Source organism: Lutra lutra, chromosome 4 (assembly GCF_902655055.1).
Source record: "Lutra lutra chromosome 4, mLutLut1.2, whole genome shotgun sequence".
Classification (NCBI taxonomy): Eukaryota; Metazoa; Chordata; class Mammalia; order Carnivora; family Mustelidae; genus Lutra; species Lutra lutra.
Genome location: NC_062281.1, coordinates 80,359,966 through 80,385,875, shown reverse-complemented (window position 1 = coordinate 80,385,875; position 25,910 = coordinate 80,359,966). Strand labels below are relative to the sequence as shown.

The 25,910-nt window shown below is 37.2% G+C and overlaps 1 protein-coding gene across 5 annotated transcripts in view; it reads right to left on the bottom strand.

Annotated features, from left to right (window-relative positions):
- Positions 1-25,910, bottom strand: part of RB1CC1 (RB1 inducible coiled-coil 1) — a 93,556-nt gene that overhangs the window by 12,610 nt on the left and 55,036 nt on the right. For 4 of the 5 annotated variants that reach the window (XM_047724565.1, XM_047724568.1, XM_047724566.1 and 1 more), the window contains 3 exons: positions 9,683-9,848; positions 7,415-7,523; positions 7,076-7,316 (listed from right to left, as the gene is read on the bottom strand). In XM_047724565.1, coding sequence (XP_047580521.1) covers positions 7,076-7,316; positions 7,415-7,523; positions 9,683-9,848 — 516 coding nt within the window. The remainder of the gene's footprint in view (positions 1-7,075; positions 7,317-7,414; positions 7,524-9,682; positions 9,849-25,910) is intronic. The other variant, XM_047724569.1, reaches the window with a different exon arrangement.

The following is a 25,910-nucleotide window of genomic DNA, read 5'->3' as shown; positions in this document are numbered from 1 at the left end:
GTATTTCAGACATTGACAATTTATCAGATAAATGATTTGCAAATATCTACTCCCACCCATGGCTGGCCTTTTCATTTTGTTGATGTATAGAAGCTTTTTAATTTGATGAGGCACCACCTATTTATCTTTGTTGCCTTTGCCTTTGCTTCCAGTGAAAAAGCCGAATATCAATGCCAAGGCCAATGTCAAGGAGCTCATCTCCTATATTTTCTTCCATGAATTTTACGGTTTCAGGTTATGTTCAAGTATTTAATCCATTTTGAGGTGATTTTTGTATATGATGTTAACACAGGGATCCAATTTCATTCTTTTGTATGTGGCTATCCAGTTTTCCCAGCACAATTTATTGAAGACATTGTCCTCTCCCCATTAGTTTTCTTGGCTACCTTGTTAAATTTTAGTTGCCTAATATGTGGGGATTTATTTCTGGGATCTCCATTTTGTTCCACTGAGCCACGTGTTTATGCCACCTGTCTGATTACCATAGCAATTTAAGACAGTTTGAAATCAGGAAGTGTGAAGTCTCCAGCTTTGTTCCTCTTACTCAAGATCGCTTAGGCTACTCGGTGTTTTGTAGTTTCACACAAATTTTAGGATTGCATTTTTCTATTTCTGTGAGAAATGCCACTGGAATTTTGATAGGGATTGCATGAAATCTGCAGATTGCTTTGGTTAATAGACATTTTAAACAGTATTAATCTTGCAGTCTAAGAACACGATACCTTTCCATTTATTTTTGTCTTCTTCAATTTCACCAATTTGTTTTAGTTTTCAATGTACAAATCTTTCACCTCCTTGGTTAAATTTATTCCTAGGTATTTTATTCTTTTTGATGCAATTGTAAATGGGACTGTTTCCTCAAATCTGTTAGTTCACTGTTAGCATATAAAAACACTACTGAGTTCATTCCTGCAACTTTATTGAATTTATGATTAGTTCTAACAATTTTTGGTGGTCTTTAGGGTTTTCTACATATGTCATATCATCTGCAAAAAGACAATTTCATTCTTCTTTGCCTGTTTGGGGTTTTTAAAATTTTCTTTTCTTGCCTAATTGCTCTGGCTATGACTTCCAGTGGTGAGAGTGGGCATCTATGTCTTATTCCTGATCTTAAAAGCTTTCAGCTTTGCACTAGTAAGTGGATTTTTCATATGATCTGGGTTTCTCATATATGGCCTTTATTATGCTGAGGTACATTCACTCTATACACCTAACTTTGTTAAGAGTTTTTATCATGAAGGGACGCTGGAAATTTTGTCAAATGCATTTTTTCTTTCATATATTGCAATGATTAAAGGATTGTCATCCTTTGTTTTGTTAATGTGGTATATATCACACTAATTTGCACATATTGAGCTACCCTTGTATACCTGGAATAAATCCCACTTGATCACGATGGATCCTTTTATTTTTTATTATTTTATTTATTTATTTGAGAGAGAGAGCGAGTAAGAGATCGTGAGTGGGATGAAGGGCAGAGGGAGAAGCAGACTCCCAGTTGAGCAGGAAGCCCGATGAGGGATTGATCCTGGGACCCTGGGATCCTGACCTGAGATGAAGGCAGACACTTAACTGACTGAGTCACCCAGGTGCCCTGTGTGCTCCTTGTAATGTACTGTTGAATTCAGTTTAGTAATATTTTGCTGACAATTTCTGCATCTGTTCATTAGGAATATTGCTCTGGATTTTTCTTGTCCTTCCCTTGTCAGGTTTTGGTATCAGGGTAATGCTGGCTTCATATAATGAGCTCAGTGGAGTTCTTTCCTCTTCCACGTTTTATAAGAGTTTCAGGAAGTTTGGTATTAGTTCTCCTTCAAAAAAATGTTTGACAGAATTCACCAGAGAAGCCATCTGGTCCTGGACTTTTCTTTGCTGGGAGGTTTTTGATTACAGATTCAATCTCCTTAACTATTAACTGGCCTGTTGAGATCTTCTCTTTCTTCATGATTCAGTCTTGTTTGGTTGTATGTTTCTAGGAACGTATCCACGTCTTCTAGATTGTCCAATTTGTTGGGAATAGTTGTACACAGTAATCTCTTATGGTTCTTTGTAGGTCTGGTATTAGTGGTAATGTAGTATTATAATTTAATGTTTTAAGTTCTTTTGCATATGTAATTCACAGATGACATTTTAAGCAACCTGACTGAGGCAGGAATTCTATCTTCTAAATGTTAATTCTTGTAGGAAGAAGCTTTGCTTAACATAAGGTCACAAAGACTCATAATTTTAGCTTTTACATTTAAGTCCATGATCCACTTTGTTAATCTGTCTTGTAAAGTAAATAAAAGATCCAATTTCACTCTTTTCATGTGGATATCCAACTGTCCCAGCACCATTTTTTAAAAAGGCTATTATTTCTCCATTGAATTGTTGTCTTGGCAGCTATGACCATAATGTATGGGTTCAACTGACTATGAGGGCTTACTTCTGGACTTTCAATGATTTATAAACATATACATTCACATATACAAACGCACAGATATAGATGAGGCTACCACCACCGTCTTGATTGCCCTTGCTTCGTATTAATTTTTGTAATAAGAATGTGTACATTTCCAACTTCATTCTTCTTTGCATATTGTTTTGGTTATTTTGAGTTCACTGCATTTCCATATGAATTTTAGGACCCACTGTCCACTTCTGCAAAAAAGGCGTACTTCAATAGCAAATATTGTGCTGAATCTGCACATCACAAGGGTACTGCTACCTCAACAAGATTAAGCACCCCCCCCACCTTTTTAAGATTTCATTTTTAAGTAATCTCTACACCCAGTGTAGGGCTTGAACTTACAACCCCAAGATCAAGAATAGTATGCTCTAAAGACTGAGCAAGCTAGGTGCTCCAAGATTAAGTCTTCTAATCAACGAACATGGGATATTTTTAGGTCTCCAATTTTGTTAAACAATATTTTATAACCTTCAGTGTATAAGTCTTGAACTTCTTTTGTTAAACTTATTAAGTATTTAGACTTTTAGTGAAATTCTTGGGATTGTCAATAACAAGAACATGTTATAGATACAAATAAAGATAGTTTTATTTTTTCCTTTCCAATATGGAATGGATGACTATAATTTCTTTTCATTGCCCGAATGCCCTTTATAGAAGAACGGATCTTTTTCTTCTTAATTTTTAGGGGAAAAGCATTCATTCTTTTATTTATTTTTTTTTTTTAAAGATTTTTTATTTATTTATTTGACAGAGAGAGAGCACAAGCAGGCAGAGAGGCAGGCAGAGAGAGAGGAGGAAGCAGGCTCCCTGCTGAGCAGAGAGCCCGATGCGGGGCTCGATCCCAGGACCCTGAGATCATGACCTGAGCCGAAGGCAGCGGCTTAACCCACTGAGCCACCCAGGCGCCCCGCATTCATTCTTTTATCACTGAGTATGATCTTACTTGTGGTTAAGATGCTTTTTATTAAGTTAAGGAAGTTCTCTTCAGTTCCTGCTTTACTGAGTGTTTAAATAAAGTATCTCTTTTTTGATACTGATAGGTATATTACATAAACTAATTTTTAAATATTCGGCCAATATTGCATTCCTGGGATAAACCCAATAAGAATCCCCTTCATGTATTGTTGGACTATTAGTATTTTGTTGAGAATATCTGAATCTACAGTTATGAGATATTTTCTTAAGTATTAGAACTGAATTTGATGTGGAGTTTCTCATTCAGTAGGACTTGGAAGGGTTCTAAGATTTTAATTCCTAAGGAGTTTCATGCTAGTTCTGATACTGCTTATTTAGAGAAGGAACCTGAAGAATGACAAACTATCATTTTTAATTTTTCTAAAATAAGCATTTAAAGTTATTTAAAATAACTTTAGAAACACAAACAGAGGGGCGCCTGGGTGGCTCAGTGGGTTAAAGCCTCTGCCTTCGTCTCAGGTCATGATCTCAGGGTCCTGGGATCGAGTCCCGCATCGGGCTCTCTGCTCGGCGGGGTGCCTGCTTCCCTCTCTCTAGCTCTCTCTCTGCCTGCCTCTCCGTCTGCTTGTGATCTCTGTCAGATAAATAAATAAAATCTTTGAAAAAAAAAAAAAAAAGAAACACAAACAGAAAATTAAAGGGAAACTCCTACTAATGTTGGTTGAAATAAGTAGAAATCCAGCATATTTAACAAGCCAATTAGAAAAGGATCAAATTGGCATTACTATCCCTAGCTTCAATTTTCTTTTTCTTAGTTTCATTGAGGTCTAATAATTGATATGCAAAAATCTGCACATACATTTCATATACACATCTTGATGGGTCTAGACATATGCATACACTATGATACCACCACCACAACCAAGGAACCAGATATATCCATCAAATTAAAAAATTTCTGTGTGTGTATAAGAGAAAGGAAGAGAGAAAGTTTAATGTAACACTTACTAGTCTTTTCCTTATGCTTCCCTACTCCACATTCAAAGCAATCTACTTTAAGAAATGCTACTATGTTAAAAAAAAAAATCTTCAGTCTTTAATACATCTGTACTATTTTTTGGTATATAACATAAAATATAGGTTATCCTCCACCAATAAGCAACCAGTTATTACTCCAATGTCTCATGTTTCTTCCAAACTCATTTAAAATGCCATCAATTTCCATACATCCATGGGTTTACTCAAGACAACCAAATCTAGTAATCTATTTACCTGTGACTTTATCAACAATATATAGAATTATCATCTATATAGCTTAAGACTGCATCTTAACATCCAGCAGGATAAATTCCTACTTGCTGATATTTTTGAAAGTTATCAACTGTTTTTTTGCATTTATTTTTCTGTATGAATTTTAACATCCAACATCAAATTTTACCTACTTATCCTGCTGAAATTTTAAATGGGTATAAATAACTGAATAAATTTGATGAAAAAACAGTATCTTTATAACACTATACTTTCATCATCTTCAACTATCAAGCCTTTTGGTACCTTTCATATAGTTCCACAGCTTTCTCCACAAGGGTCTTGCATATTTTTTGTTAAATTCATTACTAACAAATCATTTCCTTATATTTTCATTGGGATCTCATACACACACAAACACACACACACATATATATATATTCCCATCAGCTTTTGCTGGTAAATAGATGCAAACTGCTCTATTTTGATATATTTAAGACACACACTCTGATGCAGTCTTACTATTAATAGTCTGTTAGGTCTATGTGGTTTGAAAAGGATATTATCATGATATCATGACAGTTAAGACTTTACTTGCCAATTTTTATTGTTTATTGTCTTGCAGAATGGTGATGGTGACAGCTGGCATTCTGGCATTCTTCCTAAAATTATGGAAAATGCTTCTAAATGTTTCAACATTGAATATGTTTGCTATGTTTCATGTATACTCTCTCAGACTAACAAAGTTCACTTCTATTCATAGTTTACTAAGTTTTTAATTATTGCATTCCTGAAATACTCCACTGAGTCATGATGATCATCTTAATACTCCATTGTATTTGAAATGCTGGAATTGTCTTGTGGACTTTTTACACTTATATTAACAAATGAGATTAACTTTTATCTTATTCTGTATAATTTTTAAAACCATACCTGCAGTTATGGTTCTATTCATTCCACATATTTACTTGTACCTACTTTTTGCTTGATATTTATGTCTCATATCTCAAATTTTATCAATTTCATTTTCTAATACAGATACTTGAGATTATGTAATTCTTCCAGTGTTACCGCCTTCTTAGTATCTCTCATTTTTTGATACTTTTGTTTAGATTTAAATAACTAAATTTCCATTTTCTTATCAATATCTACGTTGATATATGGGTATTCAGATTTCGAAATGTATAAACTTCTATGTTTGTTACTGATTTTCAATCACTTATGTTTAGTGGCTGGATTGTATCAATATTTAGACCCCTGAGACTTCCTTTGTGATCTGGTGTATAGTGAATTTTCTTGACTGTTTCTGTATTATTTTTTACTTCACTGTGCCCTGAGAGGAAACTCTACTGTTAATATGGCTCTGAAAAGTTCTCATTCTAGTTTTTTTTTTTTTTAAGATTTTATTTATTTATCAACAGACAGATCACAAGTAGGCAGAGAGGCAGGCAGAGAGAGGGAGAAGTGGGCTCCCCGCTGAACAGAGAGCCCGGTGCGGGGCTCGATCCCAGGACCCTGAGATCATGACCTGAGCTGAAGGCAGAAGCTTAACCCTCTGAGCCACCCAGGCGCCCCTCTCATTCTAGTTTTAATCCATTTTTCATTCATATACAATTGATAGAAGTTACATTTTCAAGCATCTACAAGCTAACAATGAATTGCTTATGGTAAAACTGTGCCCTCTCTAAATATGAAAACTTTTTTCTTAAATTTATAAAAACTATTGCTTTGAGTAGCTTATATATTTTTCCCCTTATCATTTTTCTTTAGGTGCTTCTCATATGTATAATTGGATCTTTTTTTTTTTTCCCCCTGAGATTTTATCATTAGGTCAGTTAACTTTCCACATATTTTGACTTATTTCTGTCATTTACATTTTCTAATTACCATGGGTTCTTTAGAGGTTTGTGCCTTGCCTTTCTGAATTAGTTCATTTCTCTATTTTTCACATATGGTCTTAAAGTCTTATATCTTTCCAAGACTCAAGTTCACCAGTTTCTACTCCTTTTTTTTTAAACCAAATGGAAAGCTGCATTTTTACTTTTTAAAAAACTCCTCTGCCTTCTCCCACCCAATACACACTCATCAAAATAAATATATTTATTACTATAGTAATGCCTTTTCCTCGACTTAATGGGCCTCAAAATTTAAACAGTTCTATAAATAAAAATAGTCTGACACTACTGCAATGATCATTATCTTGGAGGCCTATGAAAAGTCTGGTGCACATAAAAAGTATGATAACAGGTCAAAGTGATTCATATACACACAATCAACAGTATTAAAATATTTCTCAAATCTATAGCTTAAACGAATTTAAATGGCACAACTTTCAGATATAAGGGCTGTGGACAACCAGTAGTGCTACACGTATTTCCTATCTTGAGTGCTTTCAGCTTAGAGAAGTGCACTAGTGCTGTAAAGCATGTATTACTTAAAGCAGTTGAAGACATATGTACTTACTGTACAGACATCATGCTTGTCTCCATTGCTGAATCAACTTTTCCTTCGTCTTGTGTTTCCATGGCTGATCTCTCTGTTTCACCTGGGAGTTCAGGTGCACAGGCTCCATAAAGTTCTGGGGCTGCAGCTACATATGCTGAAGGAACAAAACTGCTACTACGCAGCTTACTGACTTCTTCTTCAAGTTTTTTCTTTTCCTCAAGCAAACGAGCTCGATCTTCAGATAGTGACTCTATCAAATCTGAAGGCCCCCCCAAGTTGAAATAACATTATAAAACATTTCATGTGATTTTTTAATTTTAAAAATAAATTAAAAATATATTGTGAAATATTACTAACCTTTATCTCGTTCTTGCTGTTGCATTGTACTTTTCAACTTATCACTAAGATCATTGATTATGTTTTCTTTTTTCATTTTCTCTCTTGTTAAAACAGTGTTAAAATTGGTCTGGAACAAGAGAATGACAACTACTTAAATTACCTGCATGTACACAGCAGCTAGGGCTAAAGAAACTAGCACATATTTTTGCATGGTACATTTGTATGTGGAGAAGGTAAAGTGCAATTCACAAATGATGTTAATTTTTGATAAGAATGTCCTACTGTGGTAAAAACAATGTGACTGGGTTGTCCTGAGGTTCCGTATTAAGATATGCTCCAATTTAGTATCTTAAAAATGAATTCTATTTTTTCATTATTATCTACGTATCTATTGTCAAAGGAAAAGCATTAGCAGATGATTTTAAAATTGGGAAGAAAGAAAACAAGTGATGTTACCCACTTTACTTTTTCTTTAATAATCTTACTGCTTCTGGAATCTTCCTTTTATCTTACAGCTAAGTCTTGATTACCACAGTAATATTTTATAGAGATGACTTTATCCCATCTTCTTCTCCTTTCTGGACATTTACAATAGCCACTGCACATGTATTTAATAATAACCGGATCTGTTACTCCTTTAATTTTTTATAAAAACTTTCCTACTGTGAAACGCATATATCAAAGTGCCTACACAGATTGCATAGCCCATCTGGCAATTCTAACCACAGTTTCTTTTATAAAGATGACTGAATTGTTAACAATTTCATTTATAAGATCTCCATTAAGATCTTCTTTAAACTTAAAAGCAATAGCTGAATGGTAAATGATCTAAATTGATTCTTCCCATCTGCCCAGCATTTCCAATTCCAAATTTAATAATCTATGATCTTTTGATCAATGCATAATGCCAATAATGCTAAAAACTGGGAGATGACTAAGTATGGCATTTTTAGATCAAAATTAGTTAATTCATTAAAGATTGAGTTAAATACCATTTCTAGCCAGAAAGCATACATGAAGATGCCTTGAACATTTATGATGCTAAGCCATTTCTTTTGTTAAGCCATTTCTCCATATATTATGTATGTATAGAAAATTAACAAATATTTATAATAGTGTTTTAGTCAGTTAATTCATCCCAAATATTTATAACAGCATATTTCAGCCAATTAATCCATCAAATCAAAATTTGCATATTAGCTCACAAAAGAGCACACAGAGAAAGAAAGTGAATGGAAGATATATTTTAAACATAGATGTATATATAAAATATATCTAAGACATATACAAAGGAATTTTTAAAAACAGAGACATCATTAATGATCTCTACATTGGTAATTCTTCCTTAAAACTGGTTGCTACTCCACATCCCTGAACACTTAATTTTGTTGGCTTCCATAGCCACACTTTTCCTTTTTCTAGTTATTTTTTCTTATTCCCCCTTTCAGGCTCTTCTTTCATTCCCCAAGCCTTAAGGCTTAAAATAGAAAGTTCCTACAGGTTTTGAACTACACTTCTATACTTTTCTTGAATTCTACAAAGACCTAAATGTAATCACACCACTACAGGAAAAGGAAAATACCACATATATTGAACAAATGTGTGTATCAACTGCAATATGTTACCTGTTTCAGAAAAGCATTCCTCGGGGTAAAAAAAGCAGGTCATTATTCTCCCTGACCTGATCTGTCACAGCAGGAATCCACTGTCCCCACAGCTGCCCATGTCTAGCAGTTCTCCACTCTTTCTCCCCACCCCAGTAGTACAAATCCAACTGTAGATTTCCTTCATTTTCTCTCCAAGTGCCTGAGGTGAAACACAGCTCCCGAAGAAGGCCGCCACCTAGTCCTTAGTGGTCTGTGCCCGTTTCCCATATAAGCTTTACCTTCTCACCATTCCTCAATATTATTAATAAAGTGAATCAGCAAAATTCAACAGTAGGCCACGATTATGTACCACTAGGCTGTCACATGGACAAAAATTATAGAAAGCATAAGAAATTTGTACAGATTGGCATGTAATTTAGAGTAATAAAATCTGAGAATTTGGGGGAAAAATTCAAATATCATGTGCAAAGTAGTAGAAGCACTCTCATTTTACAAAAAACCTAATCTGAACCGAAAATGCTTTTATCATGAGGATATTTAATAAGTATGACAGGGTCAATGCAGGAAAATCACATGTAAGATATAAGATGCCCTGAGTTACACAAAAAAATTATATTTGTTAATTTATGTTTATCTTCTTTAGACCTGAAATAAATGAAACAAAGGTTGGGGAACATACCTGTTGTTCCGCAATCAGAGATGTTCGAATGTTTTGCATTTCTTCATTCTTTCGTTTCTCTTGCTCTTCAAGTTGTTCTAGAAACTTTGCTTTTTCTTCCTGGAGCTTTTCTTGAAGTTCAGCAACTAGGCTTGAAGAATCTTCTCTGGTAGATTCAATGGCAAGACTTGAAAATTACATACAGTATTAAATTTTTTTAAAAAATAATATATAATCATAAATATACCAAATATCACAATTAGTTGGCATCAGAAAGGCTATATACCTTCCTTAAACCAAACAGTAATTAATTACTGTTAGAGATAATTCTATGTAATCCTCCACCCTTTTTTTCTACTAAGGAAAGGGAAGCAAGTGAAAGGGAAAGTTTAACAGAGATTATATACTGACACCAACATGGTAAATGCCTATAATGATTACATTTGATAAATTCAGGATAACTTGCTTCTACCTGCACTGGGAATGTTTTCAATATAACGAATCAATATGCCTCTCAAGAGCTCTGCTTCAAATGCCAGTTCTGCTAATCCCAGAACTGTAATGCACATGACAGAGAAAGAAGGAAACAAACACATATGCGAGGATCACATACATTGAAAAGTCCTTCTTAATTTTTTAAATAGGTTTTAGTTCATTTTGTTAATTAGTGAACAAATAACACAAAACTAAAAGGGAACTTAAATGTTCACACAGCAAATCTACATATTGATCATTCATATTCACCTCCTTCAAAACTAGCTACCCCCTAAGGTAAGGTAAGAGAAGAGGTAAGAGAAGAGGACACACAAGGAGAAAAAGCCCAAACACAAGTTAGTAAGTATTATAATTTCTGATATAGAAGTTAATTTTATCTTTCAATCTAATAATCTTTTTTAAAAATTATTCTTATTAACATATAATGTATTATTTGCACCAGGGTACAGGTCTGTGAATCATCAGGCTTACACATTTCACAGCACTCACCATAGCACATACCCTCCCCAATGTCCATAATGCTACCACCCTCTCCCTAACCCCCTCCCCGCAGCAACCCTCAGTTTGTTTTGTGAGATTAAGAGTCTCTTATGGTTTGTCTCTCTCCTGATCCCATCTTATTTCATATTTTCCTTCCCTAACCCCCAAACCCCCCGCCCTGCCTCCAAATTCCTCATATCAGAGAGATCATATGATAACTGCCTTTCTCTGATTTATTTCGCTCAGCATAATACCCTCTAGTTCCATCCATGCCGTTGCAAATGGCAACCTAATAATCTTTTACATCAAAAAAGTTTGCCCATGAAGTAGATAATTAATCCCACCAAAGGAGTTATAAATATGTTAAACCACAGGAAAGAGGCTGCCATGTTAGCAAATATTCCTAAACTATTTTAGTGACTAAGTCAACTGATTGCTTTAAATGTGCATTTACACAATTTTATTTTATTTTTTTTTTAAAGATTTTATTTATTTATTTGACAGAGAGAGAGATCACAAGTAGGCAGAGAGGCAGGCAGAGAGAGGAGGAAGCAGGCTCACTGCTGAGCAGAGAGCCCGATGCGGGGCTCGATCCCAGGACCCTGAGATCATGACCTGAGCCGAAGGCAGAGGCTTAACCCACTGAGCCACCCAGCGCCACTTACACAATTTTAAATTACACTTCAATGTTTTTGGAATCAGGAAGCATAAAATTTATTTGAAAGAGAGAAAAAAAAAGTGGGGGAAGAAGCACAGGGAGAAGGACAAGCAGACTGTGCTGAGGGCAGAGCCCAATGCAGGGCTGCATCCCATGGCCTGACATTAAGACCCAAACTGAAATCAGGAGTCCAATACTGAACCAGACACTCAACCTACGGAGCCACCCAGGTGCCCCTTGGAATCAAGAGGCATTTTCTAGTCAATGCGGATACTGAAATTGTTTGCTTATATTTATTCCTGATGTAATTTTGTAATATATAAAATTATCATACTATTAATATTATAGCAATTGATAATCATACAAAGAATTGTTGTGATTCTTTTATTCATTCTTCTAACTTTACTGATAAAATCAAGCAATTCATATCAATTTGTTGCCCATTTTCCTCTAAGGGATGGTTTTAAATGGCCAAACATGAAATATGCAGTTAGAGACATATTACCTCTATCAAAGTTTGAGATTTCTTAGTTTACAGAAAGATTTCAATTGGGAAATCACCTAATCCCTTAGGCAGTAGAAAGGAAAAGGTAAAAGATTTGTTTTCAAAGTTCTTCCTTTAGGGCTAGAGGAGTATGGAAGGTAAAAATTAGAGCGCAGATGGAAACCTGACAAGCTACATAAATCAAGGTGTTACTCAGGAACCAGAATATAAATACGGACTCAACATACTAACAATAAAGTGTTAAGGATTCAAATTGGTATAGGCAGGGTTTAAGTATTAGGTTTTCTTCAACACTGCCTAATGTCTACCTTTGGCAAGTAAGAGTTATACTTTGAAGAATTATCCCTACAATTAGAGGATAGGTGAGTTGTTACAGGAAAAACAAAAAGCCAGGTTTCAGGCAGGTAAGCAGGGCGACCATAGTGAGGAATGAGGTTAGAGAAGCAGGGGGCAAGCCAGATAACGAACAAAAAGTATTTTGGATTTTCTCAGCAGTACAAGGTAAAGTCATTAAAGAATCTTGTCTAGAGAGAATGACAGAATATAAATTTAGGTTTGTCAAAGACTGTTATGAGGATTTTGGTGAGAATATAGAGCACAGTAACAAAGAAAGGAGAGATTTCAGCATGAGAAAGGATGCTAAGAATCCTATAAGAGAGTATGGGTGTGTGTGTGTGTGTGTGTGTGTGTGTGTTATGCACAAAGATGGGTAGTATTTGTAATTTCTAGGGGTCTTGTAACTTTGGGCTGCCTGATGCACCTTTACTTCAAGTGTCTGCTGTGCCAGGATGAGGCAGGTAGGGGAGAAGACAGTTCTAGGCATACAAGAATGTGCAGACATCATTGTCTCTTTGCACTTTTTTTTAGATTTAAAGATTACTTATTTATTTGAGAGAGAGTGATAGAGAGAGAGCAAGAGCCAGGGGAGGAGCAGAGGGAGAGGGAGAAGCAGACTCCCTGTTGAGCAGGAAGCCTGACGTGGGGCTTGATCCCTGGAATACAGGATCATTACCTTTGTAAATACACAATCATTCCAAATACCCAGAACGAGCACATTAAATGATTAGGTATATACTGATTCATAGGGTAAAAGACTTTTGGTGGCAAAAACAAATAAAGGTGAGCTTAAGACACAAACAACAATCCTACTGTGTTGGGGATAGGGGTTTCTTGTGATTATATATGCTATGTCACATTGAGGCTCCTGTTAGAAAAAGTTCCAGGGAACCGTTAGCCACATCATTCCATTGTATTTTATACTACTCTACAACCTCAAATGGCTCTGTCATCAGGGGGAATTAACCCCAGCAATGGAATAGTAACAGCTAAAGTAAGTTTTGTTTTTTTGTAGCACCTCAGCCACACTTTCTTTGCGGAGTAAGGAGATACGTGTGTGCTGGGTACCTGCAATCTAAACTTACACAATCCTGTCTTATATTAATATCCCAAAATGGCCTGGAAATTAGAACTGAAGGAAGCAGATACATTTGTTATCAGTTGGAAGTTCCCACACTCTTACAGAGAACCTGAAATAAATCATTTCTGGTTGATAGGTTACCCCACCATTAATAAATTAGTGTATGCTAGCCAAAAGATTCTTTTATACCCAACATTTCTAGAAAATTTGCATTGAATACAAACTAGACTGTCATGATGTCTGAACTATTTCCTATCGTTATATTAGATTTGGGCCTAGTAAACAAATATTGTTTACGGTGGGTTTTAAACGTTTTTAAGATTAAGTCTGTAAAACTGAAATGCTCTTCCTATACTCACCCAGATCTGTATCAACTACTTCCTGGAGGTACAGCTATAAACAGTATAGTAGGCAGATTTGTAACCATAGACACATACACATTCTCTGCACTCATTTTCTTTGTACACAGGTGTATGAGAAAGCCCCTTCCCCTATTAAAAATAATGTATACTACTGATTTAATTTTTCCCTAGTTATATGGGAAAAAAATGTATCTTACTTTAATTTTGCATTTCCTTAATCCCAGGTAGACTAAAAACTATTCACATATTGGCTATTTGTATTTTTTCATTGATCTGGTTATTCATATACTCTGTCCATTTTTCTAATGAATACCTTGCCTTTTCCTAACTGATTTCTGGGAGTTCTTTAACATTACAGATACAATTAATACTTTTATTTCTATCTTGCTGATGCTTCTCCTACACAGTTGCTCTCTCCATACTGCTTCTGGCATATTCGCAACCAACCAAGTGATGGAAAGCAGGGAGGTGTGCTGGATCATATCATTATCCCAGCATGATTTCTGCTCAAAGATTTCCACATTCTTTTTCAAGTGTTTCTCCTGCATGACAGAGAAGCCTAGAAACTATGAGAACCAGAACCCCCTTCCCAGTAAGCTCGGAGTTCAAGTTTGCCAATGAAAGATACACAAGATACACAAGATCTGGAATGCTAAGGAAAAGAGAGTATTTGTCATTCTGTAGAAGTGGCTAGAACCAGCTATGTGGGCTGTTCAATTTATGAGGGGTTACCAAGTGAACTACCTGCACTGGTGTTACAGTAGACAACTGGTGAACATCTCCAAGAAACTGTAGCAAGTTTCTGACTAGCTACCCACTTCTGGTGCTTCAGATAGCTTTGAACCTATAGATTTTCAGGTCTTTGGCAGCAACTCCTTTACCACATCCCTCCCTCAGAACTTTTATGAGTTTGGGAAGACCTAATTCTAATATTAAACCCTTTAATCCTGGAATATTTAAAAGAGATTCTGTTTTCTAAATTCAATTCTGACAGATGGGGAAAAAAGCATAAAGACAGGAATCTGGAATTGATTCTCTGATCTGCTTTGATCTGAAGGCAGTAATGACCTGTCAGTGCAAAACAGAACTCTGGGAGATTAGGGCATCCTATACCTGTGTGGATCAGGTGATTAAGGTGGCAAGGTTTTAGAAATGCTACAGCTGTCCCTACCAATCCCACCAAGCCTTCCTTGCCAGCAGCAGCAGCCTTTACTCCCTCATCTGAAAAGATTAGTGCCAATTTGCCTGAGGTTCCCAATCAACAAGCTGATCCTTCTCAATTGGCTCCCCTATTATTTAATTACTTCCAGACCCATCTCTACTTCCAAATCCCAGATCCCAGGGGAGTTGAAAATCTAACCAAGGAGGAATTGCAACTGGAAAATTTTTCACTTATTTTGATAGAAATATAGGAAATATGTATGGGGATAGAGCCAATAGGAGTTAGAAAAGGAAAGGCAAACATAATGGTAACTTGGGCCAAAATTATCTGTAGGGATACAATAATCAGAGACTCCAGATTCAATGTTAACAAACTGCTAGATTTATAGCCTGAAACCTGGATGTGATGGCCCACATTGTAGAAAACAAGATGCAAAGATGAGATATTCTAGACCATAGGCAAAAAAACAATGGCCTGCAGGGCAGATCCAGCTTTTTACTTGTTGTGTAGTTGAAGTTTTACTGCGAAATAGCCACACCCATTCATTTATATTAACTCACTTCTCTCTTGCTAGTTGAGTAGGATGGATAGAAACCATATCACCTGCAAAGCCTAAAATATTTACGATGTGGTCCTTTACACAAAGTTTGCCAAGCAATCTCTGTATCAATGATTCTCAAGGTGTGATCCACAGACCTTAGGGGTGACTAGAAACAGTATCAAGGGATCAGTAAGATCAAAACGATTTTTTTTTTAAAGATTTTATTTATTTATTTGAGAGAGAATGAGTGAGAGAGAGCATGAGAGAGGAGAAGGTCAGGGGAAGAAGCAGACTCCCCAAGGAGCTGGGAGCCCGATGCGGGACTCGATCCTAGAAGTCCGGGATCATGACCTGAGCCGAAGGCAGTCACTCAACCAACTGAGCCACCCAGGCGCCCACGATTTTCATAATAATACTTAGATGATATTTGTCTCTTACACCTTGTTGACATTTGCATATATGATAAAATCACTGAAACCTAAGCATAAAGACAGTAGTGCCAAACCGTACTTTTAGTCATTGTTTCTTTACACCAAAGCAACCCAAAGTGGAAAAGAAAAAGGCAGATCTTTTTTGGAATATCCATGATATAGTAAGAATTATTATTACTGAATCCCGACTACTAACTATGCACCTTTTTAGTACTCAGCGTGATGAAATGAGTACATATAAAGCCCTTCTGCCACTTATGGAAGTATGTCTATCTCACGGAAAAGTACTTGTATAATTGCTTTGGTGTGTGCTGAATTAGCTACTTTTTCATGCTCTACTATTTCTATTTGAAAAACGACAATCTGGAGCACCTGGGTGGCGCAGTGGGTTAAAGCCTCAGCCTAAGGCTCAGGTCATGATCCCATGGTTCTGGGATCGAGCCCCCTATTGAGCTCCACATTGGGCTCTCTGCTCAGCAGGGAGCCTGCTTCCTCCTCTCTCTCTGCCTGTCTCTCTGCCTACTTGTGATCTCTGTCAAATAAATAAATAAAATTTTTAATTTCTTGAGGAATCTCCACACTGTTTCCCAAAGTGGCTGCACCAACTTGTATTCCCACCAACAGTGTAAGAGGGTTTCCCTTTCTCGACATCCTCTCCAACACATGTTGTTTCCTGTCTTGCTAATTTTGGAAGGCCGCCATTTTCATTCCTGTCCTCCACAACTCTACAGAAAGCGGTCAGGGAACAAAAGATCCCGAAAGCAAGAAAGCGAACCTGAGCAGATTACTTAGCCTGGCCTGTGGTAAGGGCGGTGCAATTCCGCCACCGGCAAAGACACTTGAGAATCACTACAACAGGCCCCTCCCCCAGAAGATCAGCAAGAAATCCAGCCAAGACCAAGTTCACTTACCAAGAAGAACAGCGGAATTCCAGAGGAGGAGAAAGCAAAGTGTGGAATTCATAGCTTTCTCCCCATGATTCTTAAGTCTTGCAAACTTAATTTTTTTTAACTTTATTTTTTCTTATGCTAAAATTGTTTAAAAATTTTTTTAAACTTTTACTCTTTCCTCTTTTAATGTTTTTTAAACTAGTTTATCTTAACAATACCTTTCATTAAAAAATGTTTTATGAACCTTCATTATTATAGCCATATTTTATCCTTCATTGTATCTAACTTTATTTTTTGGATCCACATAGGGTTTTTTCTTCTAAAAAAATTTGGGATACAACTTCTTCTAATAGATCAAAATATACCCTAAATCTAGCACAAGTCTTTGTTCTAGTCTCCAGCCTGAGCAAATTCTCTCCACTTTCTTTTTCTTTATTCTCCCAACCAACTTATCAACTCCTTTTTTACACATTTTTAAAAAAAAACATTTTCATCTTTATAAGTCATATTCCATCCCTGCACCATGTTTACCTTTATATATGTTTTTCATTCTTTAAAATTTTGGTAGGTAGTTTCTTCTAAGAGACCAAAATACTCTCAAAATTAAGTCGGTGACCCTGTTCTATTCACCAGTCTAATATAAATATTTTTTTAATATTTTTTCTTTTTTTTTTTAATTTTTTTTTTTCTGAACTTCTTTTTACCCCCTTTCCCCACCCCCATGATTTGGGGTCTCTTCTGATTTGGTTACAGCACATTTTCCTGAGGTCTTTGCCAACCCTTTAGTATTTTATTCATTCCTTCATATATTCTTATCTGGATAAAATGACAAGGCAGAAAAACTCACTACAAAAAAAAGAACAAGAGGCAGTACCGAAGGCTAAGAACCTAATCAATATGGACATTGGTAATATGTCAGATCTAGAGTTCAGAATGATGATTCCGAAGGTGCTAGCCGGGCTTGAAAAAGGCATGGAAGATATTAGAGAGACCCTGTCTGGATGAATAAAAGCCCTTTCTGGAGAAATAAAAGAACTAAAATCTAACCAAGTTGAAATCAAAAAAGCTATTAATGAGGTGCAATCAAAAATGGAGGCTCTTACTGCTAGGATAAATGAGGCAGAAGAGAGAATTAGTGATATAGAAGACCAAATGACAGAGAATAAAGAAGCTGAGCAAAAGAGAGACAAAGAATTACTGGACCACAAGGGGAGAATTCGAGAGATAAGTGACACCATAAGAAGAAACAACATTAGAATAATTGGGATTCCAGAAGAAGAAGAAAGAGGGAGGGGAGCAGAAGGTATATTGGGGAGAATTACTGTAGAGAATTTCCCTAATATGGCAAAGGGAACAAGCATCAAAATCCAGGAGGCGCAGAGAACCCCCTCAAAATCCGTAAGAATAGGTCCACACCCCGTCATCTAATGGTAAAATTTACAACTCTTAGCAACAAAGAGAAAATACTGAAAGCAGCCGGGGACAAGAAGTCTATAACATAATGGTGAAAATATTAGATTGCCAATGGACTTATCCACAGAGACCTGGCAGGCCAGAAAGAGCTGGCATGATATATTCAGAGTACTAAATGAGAAAGACATGCAGCCAAGAATACTATATCCAGCTAGGCTATCATTGAAAATAAAAGGAGAGATAAAAAGCTTCTGGGACAAACAAAAACTAAAAGAATTTGTAAACACCAAACCAGCTCTAGAAGAAATACTGAAAGGGGTCCTCGAAGCAAAGAGAGAGCCTAAAAGTAGTAGATCAGAAAGGAACAGAGACAATATACAGTAACAGTCACCTTAAAGGCAATACAATGACACTAAATTCTTATCTCTCAATAGTTACTCTGAAATGTAAATGGGCTAAATGCCCCAATCAAAAGACACAGAGTATCAGAATGCATAAAAAAAAAAAAACAACAAACAAACCCATCAATATGCTGTCTACAAGAAACTCATTTTAGACCCAAAGACACCTCCAGAGTTAAAGTGAGGGGGTGGAAAACAATTTACCATGCTAATGGACATCGAAAGAAAGCTGGAGTGGCAATCCTTATATCAGATCAATTGGATTTTAGCCAAAGACTATAATAAGAGATGAGGAAGGACACTATATCATACTCAAAGGGTCTGTCCATTACGAAGATCGAACAATTGTAAATATCTATGCCCCTAACACAGGAGCATCCAACTATACAAACCAATTAATAACAAAATCAAAGAAAAACATTGACAATAATACAATAGTAGGGGACTTTAACACCCCCCTCACTGAAATGGACTGATCATCCAAGCAAAAGATCGACAAGGAAATAAAGGCCTTAAATGACACACTGGACCACATGGACATCACAGATATACTCAGAACATTCCATCCCAAAGCAAGAGAATATACATTCTTCTCTAGTGCACATGAAACATTCTCCAGAATAGATCACATCCTCGGTCCTAAATCAGGTCTCAACCGGTACCAAAACATTGGGATCATTCCCTGCATATTTTCAGACCACAATGCTCTGAAGCTAGAACTCAATCACAGGAGGAAATTTGGAAAGAACCCAAATACAAGAGCATCTTTCTAAAGAATGAATGGGTCAACCAGGAAATTCAAGAAGAATTGAAAAAAATTCATGGAAACAAGTGATAATGAAAACACAACGGTTCAAAAGCTGTGGGGCACAGCAAAGGCAGCCCTGAGAGGAAAATATAAGCCTTTCTCAAGAAACAATAAAGGTTTCAAATACACAACCTAACCCTACACCTAAAGGAGCTGGAGAAAGAATAAAGAAAGCGTAAACCCAGCAGGAGAAGATAAACCATAAAGATCAGAACAGAAATCAATGAAATAGAAACCAAAAAAAAAAAAAAAAAAAAAAAAAACTACAACAGAACAAATCAATGAAACTAGAAGCTGGTTTTTTGAAGAATTAATAAGATTGATAAACCCCTGGCCTTACTTATCAAAAAGAAAAGACAAAGGACCCAAATAAACAAAATCATGAATGAAAGAGGAGAGATCACAACCAACACCAAAGAAATACAAACAATTATAAGAACATATATGAGCAACTATACACCAGCAAATTTGACAATATGGAAGAAATGGATGCACCAGTTAGGAGACTGAAGCAGTCATCAAAAATCTCCCAACAAACAAGAGCCCAGGGCCAGACGGCTTCCCAGGGGAATTCTACCAAACATTTAAAGAAGAATTAATTCCTATTCTCCTGAAACTGTTCCAAAACATCGAAATGGAAGGAAAACTTCCAAACTCATTTTATGAGGCCAGCATTACCTTGATCCCAAAACCAGACAAAGACCCCATCAAAAAAGAGAATTACAGGCCAATATCCTTGATGAACACAGAGGCGAAAATTCTCACCAAAATACTAGCCAATAGGGTCCAACAGTACATTAAAGGGTTATTCAATCAATGTGATACAATACATTAATAAAAGAATAGGAACCATATGATACTCCCAATAGATGCTGAAAAAGCATTTGACAAAGTACAGCATCCCTTCCTGATCAAAACTCTTCAAAGTGTAGGGAAAGAGGGCACATACCTCAATATTATCAAAGCCATCTATGAAAAACCCACCACAAATATCATTCTCAATGGAGAAAAACTGAGAGCTTTTCTGCTAAGGTCAGGAACACGGCAGGGATATCCATTATCACCACTGCTATTGTACTAGAAGTCCTAGCCTCGGCAATCAGACAACAAAAAGAAATTAAAGGCATCCAAATCGGTAAAGAAGTCAAACTAGCACTCTTTGCCAATGATATGATACTATATGTGGAAAACCCAAAAGACTCCACTCCAAATCTACTAGAACTTGTACAGGAATTCAGTAAAGTCTCAGGATATAAAATCAATGCACAGAAATCAGTTGCATTTCTTTACACCACCACCAAGACAGATGGAAGAGAAATTAAGGAGTGGATCCCATTTACAATTGCACCCAAAACCATGAGACACCTAGGAATAAACCTAACCAAAGAGACAAAGACTCTGTACTCAGAAAACTATAAAGTACTCATGAAAGAAGTTGAGGAAGACACAAAGAAATGGAAAAATGATCCATGCTCATGGATTGGAAGAACAAATATTGTGAAAATGTCTATGCTATCTAAAGCTATCTACACATTTAATGCAATCCCTGTCAAAATACCATCCATTTTTTTCAAAGAAATGGAACAAATAATCCTAAAATTTATATGGAACCAGAAAAGACCTCGAATAGCCAAAGGAATATTGAAAAAGAGAGCCAAAGTTGGTGGCATCACAATTCCGGACTTCAAGCTCTATTACAAAGCTGTCATCATCAAGACAGTATGGTACTGGCACAAAAACAGACACATAGATCAATGGAACAGAATAGAGAGCCCAGAAATAGACCCTCCACTCTATGGTCAACTCATCTTCGACAAAGCAGGAAAGAATGTCCAATGGAAAAAAGACAGTCTCTTCAACAAATGGTGTTGGGAAAATTGGACAGCCACATGCAGAAAAATGAAACTGGACCATTTTCTTACACCACACACGAAAACAGAATCAAAATGGATGGACCTCAATGTGAGAAAGGAATCCATCAAAATCCCTGAGAACACAGGCAGCAACCTCTTGGACCTCAGCCGCAGCAATTTCTTCCTAGGAACATCGCCAAAGGCAAGGGAAGCAAGGACAAAAATGAATTAATGGGACTTCGTCAAGATCAAAAGCTTTTGCGCTGCAAAATAAACAGTTAACAAAACCGAAGGACAACTGACAGAATGGAAGAAGATATTTGCAAACAACATATCAGGTAAAAGGCTAGTATCCAAAATCTAGAAAGAACTTATCAAACTCAACACCTAAAGAACAAACAACCCAATCAAGAAATGGGCAGAGGGGGCACCTGGGTGGCTCAGTGGGTTGGAGCCTCTGCCTTCGGCTCGGGTCATGACCCCAGGGTCCTGGGATCGAGCCCCGCATCGGGCTCTCTGCTCAGCGGGGAGCCTGCTTCCTCCTCTCTCTCTGCCTGCCTCTCTGCCTACTTGTGATCTCTGTCAAATAAATAAATAAAATCTTAAAAAAAAAAAAAGAAAAGAAATGGGCAGAGGACATGAACAGACGAATTTCCACAAAGAAGACATCCAGACGGCCAACAGACACAAGAAAACGTGCTCCACATCACTTGGCATTAGGGAAATACAAATCAAAACCACAATGAGATACCACCTCACACCAGTCAGAATGGCTACAATTAACAAGTCAGGAAATGACAGATGCTGGCGAGGATGCGGAGAAAGGGGAACCCTCCTACACTGTTGGTGGGAATGCAAGCTGGTGCAACCACTCTGGAAAACAGCATGGAGCTTCCTCAAAAAGTTGAAAATAGAGCTACCCTATGACCCAGCAATTGCACTACTGGGTATGTACCCTAAAGATACAAATGTAGTGATCTGAAGGGGCACGTGCACCCGAATGTTTATAGCAGCAATATCCACAATAGCCAAACTATGGAAAGAACCTAGTTGTCCATCAACAGATGAATTGATAAGGAAGAGGTGGTATATATATATACAATGGAATACTATGCAGCCATCAAAAGAAATGAAATCTTGCCATTTGCGACGACGTGGATGGAACTAGAAGGTATTATGCTTAGTGAAATAAGTCAAGTGGAGAAAGACAACTATCATATGATCTCCCTGATATGAGGAAGTGGAGATGCAATGTGGGAGGCTTAGGGGGTAGGAAAAGAATAAATGAAACAAGATGGGATCGGGAGGCAGACCAACCATAAGAGACTCTTAAACTCACAAAACAAAGTGAGGGGTGCCGTGGGGAGAGGGGTAGGGAGAGGGTGGTGGGGTTACGGACATTGGGGAAGGTATATGCTATGGTGAGTGCTGTGAAATGTGTAAACCTAGCAATTCACAGACCTGTACCCCTGGGGCTAATAAAACATTATATGTTAATAAAAAAATTAAAAATTTAATTAAAAAAAGAAATAATCGTTTATTGGACTTTGACTTAGTATCAAGGAAATGTCCACAAGTATCTGAAAGTTATTCAAATATTCCTCTTTTCCAATTACATGTAAGTAAGAGGGAAATACAAAATGACAGAAGTTGGCGAGAGGGAGACAAAGCGTAACAGATTCTTCACCTCAAGAAACAAACTGAGGGTTACTGGAGTGTAGAGGGGTGGGGAGGATGGGGTGGCTGGGTGATGGACATCAGGGAGGGTATGTGTTGTGGTGAGTGCAGTGTACTGTGTAAGACTGATGAATTACAGACCTGTGCCCCTGAAACAAATAATACATTATATGTTGATTTAAAAAAAAGCTTTTCTGTAGTACTCTGCAGGACAGGGATAGCAGAGGGAGAGAAAAATCACTGAAATTCAATAAATTTATAATGAGAATACAGAATTCTGGAGTGGTAGAGGCCCATTAGTGGCACTTAACCAGAAATATGATGCAGTACTATTACAAGCAGCAGAACCAGAGCAGCAATCAGGTCTGACCTAGAAAAATCTTTGGCACTGGCTGTCCACAGGGCCATAACAGAGGGATGACAAAGGATTATTAAAACTTTTTTAAAATCTTTTTAAAAAACTCTTCATCACCCCTCACCTAACCCCAACATCTGACTCAGTCATCAACTACAGTGCCAAAGTTTTATAATGCTGTCTCCATAGTCTTTAGCATAGGGACCTGTGTCCACTTCTCAGGATTAGTGTGTATTCTGGTAAAGTAGTTAACCAACGTTTGGGGGACAAATGAATACTGGCTCTGAGGGGGTTCTGATGCCACTATGGTGCACAGGAGATTACTGATAGCCAAGTAATAAATGGGGTTTGGGTCCAGTGGGTCCTTTATCATGGACAAATGATAAAATACATCTTTACATCCAGAATCCAGTGGGATATACATAAAAGTTATTGTTGGAGACTCCTTGTTGGTTCCCTTACTCATGGAACTAAGGAACTATTATGATAAAAAAAGCCAAGTAAAATCTCTAAAACAGTCTCTCATTTCATATGATGTAAGGGCAATTTTTATAATGTTCTTATTCAACTTAACCATGTGTCCTATTGAAAATATACAACAATGAGCAATGGATCCTCATAAATTTAATCAGGTAGTGACTCCAAGGAAACTTATTTCACATATGACCCCTCTGCTGGAGTAAATCAACAAGGCCATTACTGCCTGACATGGAGCTAGTGACTTAGTGATTTCTTCCCTCTTCATAATACATACTAGAGGCTGACAAACTTTTTCTAAAGGGAAAAAGTAAATATTTTAGTGAGATCATCTGTCATACCTACTCAACTCTTCCAAAAGCAACCACAGGTAATAAATAGGTAAAGGAATGGGCATCTGTGTATATTCCAATAGAGCTGTATTTACAAAAACAAGTGATAAGCTGGATTCCCACAGGGCAGTTTGCAACCTCTAGTACAGACCACAAGCAGCAGTTAGATTTTACCTACAACAACAGCAACACACTTCCAATGTCTTATCTCTGGATTATACCAGTTCTCTAGTTCTCTGTTAAAATCTAGTATTCAACACACACAAACAGATAATCATGTCAAAAAATGGGCAGAAGACATGAACAGATACTTCTCAAATGAAGACATACAAATGGCTAACAGACACATGAAAAAATGTTCATCATCACTGGTCATCAGGGAGATTCAAATCAAAACCACCTTATACCAGTTAGAATGGCCAAAATTAACAAGACCATAAACAAAATGTGTTGGAGAGGATGTGGAGAAAAGGGAACCCTTGTGCACTGCTGGTGGGAATGCAAGTTAGTGCAGCCACTTTGGAAAACAGTGTGGAGATTCCTTAAGAAAGTAAAAATAGAGCTTCCCTATGACTCTGCAATTGCATTACTGGGTATTTACCCCAAAGATACAGATGTAGTGAAAAGAAGGACCATCTGTACCCCAATGTTCATAGCAGAAATGGCCAGTCTCCAAACTGTGGAAAGAACCAAGATACCCTTCAACGGACGAATGGTAAGGGAGATGTGGTCCATATATACTATGGAGTATTATGCCTCCTTCAGAAAGGATGAATATGCAACTTTTCTATCAAAATGGACGGAACTGGAAGAGATTATGCTGAGTGAAATAAGTCAAACAGAGAGAGAGAGTCAATTATGGTTTCGCTTATTTGTGGAGCATAAGGAATAACACAGAGGACATGGGGAGCTGGAGAGGAGAAGGGAGTTGGGGGAAATTGGGGGGGTAGACAAACCATGAGAGACTGTGGACTCTGAAAAATAATCTAAGGGTTTTGGAGGGGGGAGGAGGTTGGGTGAGCCTGGTTGCGGGTATTATGGAGGGCACAGATTGCATGGAGCACTGGGTGTGGTGCATAAACAATGAATTCCAGAACACTGAAAAGAAATTAAAAAAATAAATAAAAATTAAGAAAAATCTAGTTGGCAGGGATACTGGTCTTCATGCTATTCCTCAAAATATCAATACTAATCTGAGAGGAGGTGGGGAAAGGGAGGGGAAAGGTATCATATTAATCCAATACATTTACGGCATTTATGCTCCTTAGGCCGAGTAAATAGGAAGTAGCAACTACCTCAGCTACCAGGTGACAACAAAGGAGTGCCAGAGGATGAGCAATAATGACCATGAAAATTCAGGAGCTTGTCAGTACAGTGAAATTTCTAAGTATTCAGTGGTCCAATCATATGAGATGTCCCCTCTAAGGTGAAGGGACTAGCTACATTGTAGGTGATCATCTCTGAATTTTGGAGGCAAAATGTACAGTACAACTGGGTGTGCTGCTCTGACTCATTAATGAAATAATTCCCTATTCTGTGTAAGGTCCAGGGTAACATGCAAGTTGCTTTGCCCTTTGACGCACATTTCCCAGAAGATGCTTGAAGTGTCTATAGCGGAAATTAATAACGTATAGAACTTTTGACAAGTAATATAGGAGAATCACAGTTGAGACCCTTAGAATTTTGAAGTGCATAACTATTTTTCTTTTTTTTTTTTTTAAGATTTTATTTATTTGACAGAGAGATCACAAGTAGGCAGAGAGGCAGGCAGAGCGAAAGAGGGGGAAGCAGGCTACCTGCCGAGTAGAGAACTGATGTGGGGCTCGATCCCAGGACCCTGAGATCATGACCTGAGCCAAAGGCAGAGGCTTAACCCACTGAGCCACCCAGGTGCCCCCATAACTATTTTTCTGTTGTAAAGTAGCTTGCCTCTGGGTCTGCAGAGATTGAAAGACTGACCATGGTCTCCCAAGGTACTGTGTCCTGAGCTAC